Here is a 13,207-nt window from a genome sequence, read left to right on the forward strand (position 1 = left end):
TCCAATAACAAAATTACTTGTCGGATTGGTTGATGGTTGGGGGGAACAAATGACCGTTTCAGCAGCGTTTGAGTAACACTAAAAATAATTTAAAAGAGATGTTAGTGACATCATCCAGTTCTTAATCTTTGACAGTTACTGTGTTAAAATTCAGTAGCAGATTTGTGTTGTGCTTAGGCAGCTGTGTGTTTTAGGTTGGAATGCATTGATTATGAGCTGCTTGAACTTTGTTGCCATGTGGACTGCTAATAGAAACATGAAAAATTAGGAATAGTCTCAGATGTGATCCTGCAAACAGTGATTTTATGTTTGACCTGCACATAATCCTACTGAACTAAAGATAAAGTAACCTCACCAAACATTTGCAGGATAGACTTGTTGGTGTTCTGCTATGCTAGGGCTTAGGCTGTCCAGCCAAAGTGCGCTCATCAGTTGGTTGCATATGCCCTGTCTTCAGTACAATGGTTCCAGTTTCCTAATTTGATTTATTTTATTCTTCTGTCTGCTGTAACAATTTCTTTGCTTGATGCATATCTCTTAATGCCTCCTAGGTACTGTCTATGCTTTATCTTTCTATGCGAATAATTTTTTTTTTAACCGTTGACTTTCAAGTTTTACTTGTTTATCATCAAATTTTATCGTATGCTCAACAATTCCACTTCTTATTCAAATAATGCATTTCTAAGTGTTGCAGTTTTCCATTCTCTTTTTTCACATTTCTTCTCCATTCCTTCTTTATTACCATTGCCAGGTTAAATACCTTTATTTTGTTTGTCTCACTCATCTTTTTCTCCATCATTCACTTCCTTTTTTTCTGGACTCTCCATCTGAAGAGCGACTCATGTATGGCAATAAAAAAGGTACAGATCAGACAGTAGGAATGTTTTGAAATATGACTTCATAGAACCTGCTGGTACAAGTATTAATGCAGAAAATATAGATGGTTGTTGAGAGACAAGCAGCATTTTATTTTATTACCCATTTTAAGGAGACATTTATAAAGGTTTGTGTATTTTGTTAATCAGAAGTCATATTCCAAGACATCTGTCTTTCTGTGCATGAATCTTTCCTCCTTTCTTCCATTCCCCTTCTTTTTTCTTTTTTTTTTTTTCTTTTTTTTGGTAGAATTTCATTCTTTTACCTGTTTCTAAGATTATATCTCTGGCCCTGCATGTGTAGGGAGCGTTCAGTCCTCTGTTGTGCTTTTTTAAAAACTTCACTGTGAGCATTTGCTGGGATTGTGCATGGAATGTGTTTATAGTGTTCCAAAACCTGCCTTGTACTGTACTTCAGTTTCCTTCAACTGAGATGTCAAAAAGGTACTTTTGATTGTATGTGCAATTTGGGAGATGACTTGGTGCAAAATTTAAGTCATCTACTCATTTAAATTCAGAGGCTGTCACCCACTTTTCAGAAATCCCAGGGTGGGTATTTCTGTGCAGGATAAATTTTCTGGCTGTTACTTACCTTATAGTTCATTTGCTCTCTGAATATATCTGCCACTTCAAAGACTATTTCTCATTTGGAAGTGCACTGGGCTGTAGGGTTCCTTGCAACATTTACATGAATTCTTTGGAGTGTAATGAGCATTTCAGAACTCTCGTGGTGGAGGCATTAGGAATGGGCAGTGGGAGAGTTCTGTCAGATCCCCTCTCATTTAGGGTGCAGTCAAGATGCTCTCCTGCAGGTAGATGCTACTTTGCTGTTTTCTCTCTGAACAAACCAAGCTTCAGTGGCTACATCAGTGCAGTGCTGCTGCCTGGAGTAATGTGTTTGGCCTTTTGTCTTGGCTGTGCTCCCTCTGAAAGGCTGGAACTGCATAGAATCATTTAAAAACAGTACCCCAAACCAGTATTTCTCCTTTAATGGCATAGTGACCTACCAGAGTTGAGATATGGGCACCAGCAGTGCCTTTTATCGGCTCAGCTTCTGCATTACAGCCCTGCAGCAGTGGCCTTCAAGGAGCAAACAGCTGAAGGCAGGAGGAAAACTGAGAGAAATGATGGAGAGAGAAAATATAGAAAATGTGCGGACCTTTATTTAGCTCCACCTTTTTCAGAAACTCTGAAAGACCTCCCTTCTCAACCCAGATCTCTATCTGCTATTTGATAATGTTCAGAGAGGGAAAGTAAAAACAACTCAAATATTAAAAATTCAGATAAGTTACTTCCAGTAAAATCAAAATTTTCAGCCTATCGCTGCATTATTTTCTCTTGGGCCACCACCTTTTTATATTTGGTGTCTGTATTTCATCTGAGTTGTTCCTATGTCTAAAAACGCTTTACGTGGTTGTCTGTGGGTTTCTTTTCTTCATTCTGTTTCAGCGGGTTGGCAGGTGGTTGTCATACCCCAGGGCTCTTACATTGCCTTTGCACAGAGGTGTCTTCCTGCCTTTTTTCTCTTGTATTTTACTTGGTTTGCTGTTCAGGATGGGAAGTCCGTCCACTCTTGTGTGACAGAAAGCCTTGTGTTCCTGCAGTGGCGGTCTGAAAAATCTGACAGTTGTGCTGTTTTGGTGTCTCCGCATCTGCCTAAACTTTTTAGGGGACCTGGACTGTCCTCAAAAGGAGAGGATGACAACTTTGTCCTTTTCATATAGAACAAAGAAAAATGTTGTTGAAGAACAGCACTTCTGTTTTTATATCAGTGCAGGCAAAGGCAGCTCTCTTTTGAATCCAAAGCCTCTTTCAGAGTTTTCACTTTTATTTATTACAAATGGTATTTCTCTGCTCCGTGGAATATGCAATGCTTATTCCATGCCTTTGGTGTTAGCAATTTCTGCAAATGATGCAAACCGAGGGTGACATAGAGCATAGAACTAATCAGTAAGGGAGGTCACACTGCAGTTCTTTGGCATTTTAGTTCAGTTTTTAGTGAATGCTGGTGGATGTTTTGGGGAGTTGACGTAAAATCAAACAAATCAGCGTGTTTTCCCTCAGTCAGCTGTGCAAGAATTAGCAATTTTCTTTTATTTTTGTGGCTTTATATTTTGCTTCTGTATCAAGTTCCATACCTGCATTTTGGTATACAGAGATGTCAGAAAGGGATTTCTAGCCTTTTGATATCTAAAGGGGAGCTGCAGAAAAGTAGGGGACAGATTCTTTAGCAGGGTGTGTGGTTATAGAACAAGGGTAAGCAGCTTCAAGCTTAGGGAGGGGTAGGTTTAGGTTGGATGTAAGGAAAAAGTCTTTTGCAGTGGGGTGGTGAGGCACTGGAACAGGCTGCCCAGAGGTGTGGTTGATGCCCCATCCCCGGAGGCTTTCAAGGTGAGGCTGGATCAGCCCCAGGGCGACCTGATCTAGCTGTGCATGTCCCTGTTTGTTGCAGGGGAGCTGGACTACACGACCTTTAAAGGTCCCTTCCAACTCTTAAGGATTCTACAGTTCTGTAAAACATAAGTAAAAGAAGTACGATAGTTACCACACTGTAACAGTGGTTATAGTTTAGATGCTTGACAGTTTGATCAGATCTTTGTGAACATCCTGAACCTTTCTGTGTGTGTTTTGTTGATACAGAAGTGGTTATGGTTTTGGTAGTATTCGGAAGCCAGAATTCTGTAATATTGTATCCTTGAGTGTTGGGTACTGACCTCCTGGGAAGAGTACTGAACTTTAAGTACTTGTGTTGAATTTGATACACTCAAAAATGGCAACTTTGTAAATACCAATGAGCTTGAGACTCTCTCTTATTCCATTGAAAGTAGGTACAGCTGCCGCACGGAAAGAAATAATCAGGAACAAAATTCGTGCAATTGGCAAGATGGCGAGAGTCTTCTCTGTTCTCAGGTATTTGTGTTGTTTCTGCTTTCCTAATACCCTTCCTAATCTCTATATGTTAGGAGAACACATCTAATAGATGCCAGGCATTTTTTCAGGGTGGTCATTGCACCTCAGAATCTTGTTTTGCACATCAGTGCAAAGTTGCTTTATGGTGCTGAGTTACGTTCAGTACCTCATGAGGCATTCACTGCTACGTTCAGAGCTCATAAGCCTGCGTGTGAATAATTGCTCCTACATTGGTTCAAAAGTAATCAGTATTTGTAACTTCCAGATGCAGGAGAAACAGGTATGGAATAGAAATATTTTCCGCCTTTCTAGTTAATTGAATTTGAATTTGCATTAGTCTCGACGTGAATAAAGCACAGCAAAAATAGGCCCCCCTTCTCCCCATACTTTATTTTACTTCAATACCAGTTTTCATGCGCAGATACTTACGTTTTCATTACTGTTTTTTCTTACACCAGGGAGGAGAGTGAAAGTGTGCTGACACTCAAGGGTTTGACTCCCACTGGAATGTTACCTAGTGGAGTGTTGGCTGGAGGACGACAGACCCTGCAAAGTGGTAATGATGTTATGCAACTTGCTGTGCCTCAGATGGACTGGGGCACATCTCACTCTTTCGCTAACACTACACATAATGCATGCAGGGAATTTCTTATGCTTTTCAGTTCTTGTCTTAGCGGCTGATACAGGCGGAATGTTATGTGTTAATCAGGCAATGTGAAATGGATACTTAACCAGGGTATAAAACTAAAAGCAAATGAGTTCAGCAGTGTCAGGCCATGTTTTTCAGGCTTTGAGCATCAGTTTGAATTTTTCAGGCGGTGCAGATGGGGTGACCTTGTAGATCTGGTGTTAAGATATTTGGTCGTAACAGATACAAAAATTGCAATGTAATTTTGCATCCTTGTCTGCTTTCCATGAGAATGACTTTGCTATATATCTGTTAGTATTTTCATTGACAGTGTCAAATTCTCACTGGTATCAATCCTAACAAACAACTACAGGCTGCAGAGTTCCATTTTACACTCCATTGATAGATAGAAATGTGCTTCGTTTTGTACCCTGGTAATTAATGCCAAAGTTTGTTCTCTATGTTGTTTGTCAAATGTTCTATGTATAATTGACCTCCCTGAATTGTCCTTGTAACATGCTGTTTCCTTCCTCTGCAGATGTAGCTGCTTTCTTAGATCTGTCTGTCTCTCTCTAGGTATAGATGTATGTCTGTATAAGTGTTAAAATTAAACCACTATCCCAGACACTTGTCTGTCTCTTGATGTAGAAGCAATGTTGTAGCACCTTGTTTTTGAGGTTTGCTGCATTTGCTGCTGCACATTGTCTGTGCATTTTGAACAATAATGTACTTGAAAATTATTCAGTAATTGTTATAAAACCAGTTGAGAATAAAGGGATTGAATTTAAAACTTGTAAATAAATCAAAATAAAAGGGTGTTACTAAGTGTGCATATATTTTTTTTGCATGAAAATAAAAAGAACTCTATACAAAATACACCTGTAATCTGGCTCATTGAATATTTTGTAAAAGTTTTTGGTTTTTTTTTTTTAGTTTGTTGAATCATTGGATCATATTTTTCACAAGGCCCATAAATGATTAATCAGGCTTAGAGACAATGCTGTGAGGTTGTACCAAGTGTATTACAAGAATGAAGTCCAGGTTTGGTTGCAGTGGTGGATAACTAAAATACATCCATCTGAAACTGGACTTTGTATCAGCAGCACTCAACATAAGACTTTTTATATGCTGTCCTCAAGATTTTATAGGAACTATAGAACAGTTGTGTTTGACCGCTGAATTTTGTAACTATGGAAGGACTGTGATATATCCATTAACTGAATAACGTTTTAACACAATCTGTTCTGCAAGAGTAGCTGCTTTTCTTGCTTTGTGATTTAGGCTGTTTATTTGAATATTTTTAAATTTTCTATTAGATTTTTTTTTTTCTTCTTGTCACTGTTTTTTTAAACCCTTTCACTACATTTACTATTAAACAATCAAAGCTGTTCTTTTATAGCTTTGAAACATGAATGTCTCATTTTAAGTCATTTCTCAGTGGACATATAATGTCTACGAGTAAATTTATATGTCCGGTGTATGTATGTGATTGTTTTGTGAACGTCTATAACAAGAAGTGGTGTACGTTTCCTAATCCATCCAACTATTCCAAAAGTATATGTTCTAGTTTTAATTTTCATTGTTTAATAAGATATTTTATTATGCTTAAAAAAATGAGTTTGTACTCCTCTCACTCATTTAACAGATTCTTAACCATGTTGCATTGCAAGTATTAGAGAGGATCAAACTGACTAGAAAATTTTTTTAACATAAAGCATACGGCTTTCTAGCATTACTGAAAATGTGGGATGTTTGGAAAGTATGCAAAATGCATTTTGGATTTTTGTGGGTGTTTTTTTCTTGACTAGAATTTCTGATGGCAATATTCCTTGGTGCATTGCATTAATATACATCCTTTGTTCAATCACGCTGATGTGCTAAAGATCTCCTGCTGACCATTAGTTCTCCTTAATTCCAGTAACTTTCTTTTTACAGAGGAGGATTTTGCTCGGTTCTCAAAGAGAACTTTTCAGATTTGTTAGACTTAGTTGCAGGACTAGAAGTACCTCAAAAATAAAATAAAGCTTCACTAATTGATACTTCACTGTAACTGTCACATCAGTGAATTCATATTCTCAGCAGAAATGTGGAAATATGGTCACTGATTGTAAGATTTCCTGCTACAAATTTTTACTGACTGCTGTTGATCAATAGATGATCAATAACTATCTCGAATCTCTGGATTTGAGAAAACAAATAATATCCATTGCTGTGCTACTTTTGCTTATCCCATTTTATTCACAATAAAATTTTCTAAGATCTAAGCAGGAAAGCTGTGAAAGTTATAAGGAATGGGAGTGTGTGTTTACATTCCTCTCAAATCATAGCAGCTACCGCTGCTGTTGGAAGCTCATCTTTCAGCCATGCCTCCTGTGCTTCATAAGGTACTGGCCATATGAAGGGGAGGTCCAACCTCCAAGGGGAGGTTGGAGGCATTGACACAATGCTGCGTGGGGCACTAGAAGTAGTAGTCAATTGAACTGAGCTGCACTGTGGGAAATGGTTAAACAGATTCCTACTGCAAAACAGATAAATCTGAGAGTGAACTAGAAATTTGAACTACAGTAAAAGGGGTTAAGCAAAGACAAATCCATTTTTAAAAGGTAATTTTGAAAAATTAATGCAAAACAGGCAACCCTGCCCACAGCAAGGGGGGTTGGAACTGGGTGATCATGATGGTCCTTTTCAACCCAGGCCGTTCTATGAACTGCATCCTATGGAAAAAGTCTTGTGTTTTTTTTTTTTTCCCTGTAAGTGTGCAGATATATTTTTTGAAAAGGAATCAAAGATTATTTCCAACTAGATTTAATGTACTAGGATAAAAACAGTCCTTGAGAAACGATAGCCTTTGTACAGCCCCAAATTCTTTTCACCTGTTGGCAAGGATTTTGTGTCAGAACTGTCCCCTAAGTAAAGCAGGGGGAAGGTTGGAAGTGAGGATGGAAATGCCATCGATTTCCTTCATCTCTGTCGCTTAAAATTTACTGTGAGGTGAGAGTTTTCAGAACAAAGAGTTCCAGTTTATCAGATAACGTTAATGTAATACAACATTTATCCTAGGTTAATCAGGACTTATGAAGGTTATAGTTTTAATCCAGAGGTACCTGCAAAAGAGAATCCAACAAAATTATTTTCCAAATTGAGTCTTTACAGTGTGTTTTTTCAAACGCTTGCATTTTCCAGTCAGTTTGTTCTTTTGTGTCAAGGTGAAAGTTACCTTTTCCTTAAATGCATTGTATATTCCAAGATACTTTTGGAACTAAAGTAGTGCAAGTAGAATGACTTAGGTGTAAACTTTCAAGTCTGTATTTATGACCAAGCTACATAATTTACAGAGATAAATCAGTATTCGTGATCTTTTCAGGAAAAGATTGAAAACAAAGACTGCACAGGTAACAGGAAATGGTGGAAAGAGGTGTTTTTTCTCACGTAGTTTTGTACCTACACGGCAAATTGGTTCTATCTTGTATTCAGTAGCATTCTAAAGCAATTCTTAAACTAATTTGTTTTTAAAAATTGAGGTTTCTTTTCCCTAATATAAACATAAATCACCATCCATTTACATGGAGTTTTGATGTAACTCTGGGATTGCCCTTGCCCCTTTAGCATTGTGTAGGATTATTATTATTGTTGTAACTCAGAATGTGCAGTATGTAAAAGTTAAAATGCTGCATTATTCTTATGTATTTCACAGGATTTTAATAGGAATTCAAGCAGCTATTTTTTTTATTTTTTTTTTCAAGAGCATCTCAGTGGAAATGAAGGTTTTATGTAACGCTAAGGCAGAGTGTAGGCAGCTCATACATCTGCTGTGTCTGGTTTATGTTGGCCAGGAAATGAGAAGTACTAAACTTAATTCACTTGGACGAATTCTATTCTAACGCCATCTTTTCCTAAACTGCTAAGTTTCCTAGCATTCACTTTAATATAGGTAAACCTACTTGTGTTGTGCTTGATATCCATCATTGTTCATCTGTATCTGGCACTATGCAAGTTGGTTTACTGCTAGGTACTGTTTTCAGTTAGAATTTATTAAATTAGGCGAGTAGAGACATGGCAGATAGAAGGAGGAGGCAGCAAGTTGTTAGCAACATTGAAACTTAGCTACAGTTTAGTTAGATCTTAGTTGCAAGTATTTTGCTTGACTGATCTGCCCAAGTATGTTATTTTGATTTTGATATCCTCACAACCTTACATTGCAGCTTTGACTTTTAGATCTAAAACAATAAACAACAGAAAAATCTCACACCTCAGAAATTACCATGCTAGTCGTGGCTTCTTACTGCGGTAAAACCAGTAAGCTAGATTTTTCTTCATGTTCACATGAAGTCATCCACCACAACTATGTTACAACCAGGCTTCTTCATGCTCTAGGCTTTGCTGTTGGTTCATCTAAACAATTTATGAGACTTGGTAAATATGACTTGCTGGATTTGTCTTTTATAGTTTAAATTTCACAGTTCAGTTCCCACGGATACTCATTTAAGCATAAAATATGGTGAGAAATTGAAGTACAAGTTTAACTTCAGGGAGTTAACCATAAAAAGAGAAGTATTTTCTTATTAGCAGAACACTTACAGTGTTACATTAGAGCATCCTGCTTGGTAATTTAATGAAGCTCACTAATACATTTTAATCTTCAGAAAGTTAATCTCCAATAGATTTTCTTTTTAACTGTACCACAACTTTAACTTTAGTTGAGATCTTATGTTGCTTTCTTTAAAGAAAAAAAAAGTTAATCTCATAGAAATGTACAGTTTAAAACGTAAATGAAGTTCCAGTAATCAGTGTTTCTCTTGGTATACTTTGACTTGATAAATTGTAACAGTTAAAATGTAGGAGAAGTTTCACTTAAGCTTAAAAACAACCCCCAGAGCTTTAATTATACTTTTAAATAATTTTGATCTAATCTGGCGTAGCGTTCTATATTAAATTGATCATTGCCTTTTCTGCTGTGCGATATTACACTCTTCATCTTTCTCATTCATTTTGCATGCATCTGCTCACTTCTGTACAGCCACTGTAGAGGCAATTGAGGCTGAAAAAGGTATGATCAGAGTCTTTGCCATTGGCAGAGATCTGTGGTGTCTGGGAGGGAATTCAAAAGTACTGTGTGGGTGTGTTTTACTTTCAACTTGCACAAGCAGAGATGAATCAACTGTATTGATTCATCCCTTTTACATGTAACATTCATTTCTGGCTTCAGGATGATGATTATCTTTAATATTTTAGGGATTTCTTGGGGTTTTTTTGGTCTGTTTTGTTTATTTTTACAAAATATGCAGTAGGTTTTTGTATAATAGCATGTTGTGATACGTGGTGTTGTCTTGAAGTCCTTATAATGATAGTGTTTAGTGTGTTTTTATTTCTGCATTCAGCTGCAAGATTTTGTTTGGGGGGGTTGGTTACGTGTGGAAGGAGGGTTATTTATGCATGCTTTTCTCAGAAAATCTATTTTTAATGGCTTTGAACATGTGTATTTTTTCTATTTCCGTAACACATCTGATAATGCAAGACATACAAATGTAATGTTTGGTTTGGCTTTTTTTCCCTTATTAATTATACATAATTTGATGACCAAATTTATTTCTAGTGTATATGCCATCCTGACAGTACAAGGCATATTAAACTCCATGGATTATTGGTGCTTCTGTGCTAAATAAGCTGTAGTCTTTGCACCCTTTTAAGTTGTGTTGAGTAAAATGCCATCCAGTTACTTGGCATTCAAGTATTCAACTTCAGACTGTTGAAGTTTTTCCAAAGATACTTTAGTTTCCTCTTGCTCGATATTCAATGAAGTGAGCGGCAAACAGCATAGCAATTGGGAGAGCTGCCTTTGTGTGCTTTCAGATTCAGTTGCGAAGCACTAATTAATAACTTTATCATTTGTTTTTTAATTAAGGAAGTCACATCTCCAAAACTATAAACAAGGGCCGTATTCTGTTCTCTCACACGCATGTAAGATGTCCCGTTGTGAGTGAAAGCTGCGCTCATGTCTCCAAAGAATTATTTTGTCCCTAAGGACTCAGTCTTACTTTGTGGTTAACTGTTTTAGGTCTGAAGTCAACTACAGACCTCGTTCCTTAAAATAATCAGTAGAAAAATAGTACCTGTTTTCTATACGCATTTTAAATACGTACGTATTTAAATGATGCCATCATTAAATGCAGTGCTAACCCAGTGACTGTGGTCGTGTCCATTTCCATCATCCACGCGATTAGCACAGAATGTGACCCATATCCTGCAGTTTTGCCTGCATGAAAACCGCAGGATCAGGCCATCAACGTGTACGCAGGACGTAAATCTCTTGATTACTTTTGTGACCCTTTGCTGCTTTGCCTCCGCTGCTTTTGCTGTGCTGCTTACATCTTACTGGCGTTCCCCTGAGACGCAGGGATGTTAAGCTGAGCTTGGCAGCGGGAGCAAAGGGTGTTCAGAACCAGCCACCCCAGGGACGTGCAGAAGCAATCAAGTGGGCTTAAGCACCTTGATTCCTCCTTGCCGAATATTTGCCATACTCTGTTCTTTTTGTTATAAGCTCAGGTCACGATAGCCAATGAATGTATCAGGAGAGCAGCTTAGAGCAGCTTTTACTAGTACAGATAGATACAGAGCCATACACTTACGTGGCTGATTTCCTACCTGTTGTTAAGCATCATTTATTAGTAAAAGTATATGCTTTCGACTTCTTTTTCCATTACTGACATATCAAATTTGCATTTTGTTAAGCAATACGAGGATTCTCTCCGCAACATAAAATCTGCAGTTTTGAAGAAGCAAAAGGTTTGGATAGGATCAATGAGAGAATGCCACCAAGAAAAGATGCTCTTCAGCAAGATGGTATTAATACTATAAACACAACAAATGCCAATGGAAACAATGGAACTGGCAACAACAATGCACAGTGACCACATCAACTTCTGGTTTACTCACTTATGTCTTGCCTGAGAATTCCTAGATTACTGCTTTTTGATGTGACAACAGACGAAGTAGCCAGGGGGTCGGCGAGGTGACTACTTATCAGGAGGTGGAGCACCATCTGCCTGACCCTGCTGAAGAACAGCATCGTGCTTTGAGACAACAGCCCCCCTCTTCACGTGGTGATGGCCTCCTGGGAGCGTCCTTGGCGTATTCAGGCTGCTGTGTCTGCAGAAGAGCTGGGAGGAAGGAAGCGGGCTGTTATCACTAAAGCACCCCTAGACTAGCATCTTATGCTTGTTGTTGTCAACACTTTACGTTTACAAATGGGATTTTTCTTTCGGTAGAGGTAGCTTGTTTGTTTGTTTGTTTGTTTTTTAAATCAGACTTTCAGATACGACCCTAAGAGCTAACTATTTATTAATGGACATCGGTTTCATGAAATGTCTTTAAAACAATAGATTAGAATGGTCTTAAAATTTCTGAGGCTGCAAAAAAAAAAACAAAAAAACAAAAAAAAACTGTATTTTAAATAGAAAAAAAAATGCCAAAAAAAAAGAATATATCTCAGTTGGTCATTCTGTAAAAAGCTGACCTCAGGTTTACTCCTTAGATGTTGCTAATTCTATATTGTATTCACTGTATTTTTTAGTTCCAGCTTATCGGAAGATTTCTATGTAGGAATGTTTATTACTTGAACACAGATTTTAAAAGATATTTAATTTAGAACCGTTTTTGCCCAGCTTTTTCAAGACTCCCCCCCACCTGGAACTTTAAAAAAAATAAAATAAAACAACAAAAAAAATTATATATACTAATTTTAAAAGTAAGAAAAAATATGGGAGTGTTAATTTTAAGGTACTTTTAATTGAACTTTGTACATTGTTTAAGTAAATTTTGATTCATATCAAGTCTGTAAAGCTTGGCATTGTATTTTGTGTATGCATGGTTTCATTTTGCAAATACTTAATATATAGACCTATGCTGTACATCTATAGGTTACGTAGGTGTTATGGGTACTTTTAGTTTATCGTGAGTACTGCGGTTGCATAAGTAGCTTGTAATCACTGGGCTGAATAGCTGCAAGCTTGTCATTATTTTTTAAGCTGTAAAGGAAACTGAAACTGTATTGGACATAGGTTTTGTTCTAGGCGAAGCGGCGCGTAATCAATTGCTCTGTTCAACTGCTAAGGCATTAGTGAAAGTGTAAACTTGAGACTGCATGTATTTTGATATCTACAGGACTGCTTGGTTAAAATAAAAATTGAAGCCCCGCGCTGATTTGTTCACAAATAATGGACTGTGCTGATTGCCACTGTACTTTGTTATATTTTGACATTTGCTACGTGTTTTTCTCATCCCCTGGAACACAACTTGAAACTTATGTCACCAGAGTTCATCTCCGTTTTTTGTTTGCCATGAAGTACAATCTGTACATACCCCGTCTGAGTTGGAAATTTTATGCATGTTCTGAACTATTCAAGTATTTTATAAACAGTAGCACACAATAAATTTTGTGCATGGGCTGCGGCTCCTATCATTGTGTATTGGTTTTATTTGGCATGCCGAGGTCTCATCTGACCCTGAAAATTGGTTAGAAGTGCTCTTCCAAATCTAAGCTATTGAAGGAGTAGCCTACGAGGTGAGATTTAGCTTGCGGAGAAATTGTTTTATGTAAATGCTATTTTATTTTATTTTATTTTATTTTATTTTATTTTATTTTATTTTATTTTAATTGTTATTTCTCATGCATTGAATATCTGAGCATCTTCTGTTTGCTGGTTAGCACGGCCGTGAGGACAGCCATGTCCCACGTGTGTCAGTTAGAGCTGAGGGTTATGGCACTGGTGGGGCCTTGGGCTGCACTGTGGGGTTC

General features: G+C 37.5%; 1 protein-coding gene across 4 annotated transcripts in view; it reads left to right on the plus strand.

The window, feature by feature from the left end:
- Window positions 1–12,871, plus strand: part of PPP3CB (protein phosphatase 3 catalytic subunit beta) — a 44,606-nt gene extending 31,735 nt beyond the window's left edge. The window contains exons 11-14 of one of the 4 annotated variants that reach the window (XM_072340385.1): window positions 3,701–3,785; window positions 4,244–4,341; window positions 9,431–9,460; window positions 11,143–12,871. In XM_072340385.1, coding sequence (XP_072196486.1) covers window positions 3,701–3,785; window positions 4,244–4,341; window positions 9,431–9,460; window positions 11,143–11,321 — 392 coding nt within the window. In that variant the 3' untranslated portion in view covers window positions 11,322–12,871. The remainder of the gene's footprint in view (window positions 1–3,700; window positions 3,786–4,243; window positions 4,342–9,430; window positions 9,461–11,142) is intronic. The other 3 variants (XM_072340386.1, XM_072340387.1, XM_072340388.1) reach the window with 3 other exon arrangements.
- Window positions 12,872–13,207: the final 336 nt, after the last annotated feature.

This window comes from Excalfactoria chinensis, chromosome 6 (genome assembly GCF_039878825.1).
Source record: "Excalfactoria chinensis isolate bCotChi1 chromosome 6, bCotChi1.hap2, whole genome shotgun sequence".
In the NCBI taxonomy this organism is placed as follows: Eukaryota; Metazoa; Chordata; class Aves; order Galliformes; family Phasianidae; genus Excalfactoria; species Excalfactoria chinensis.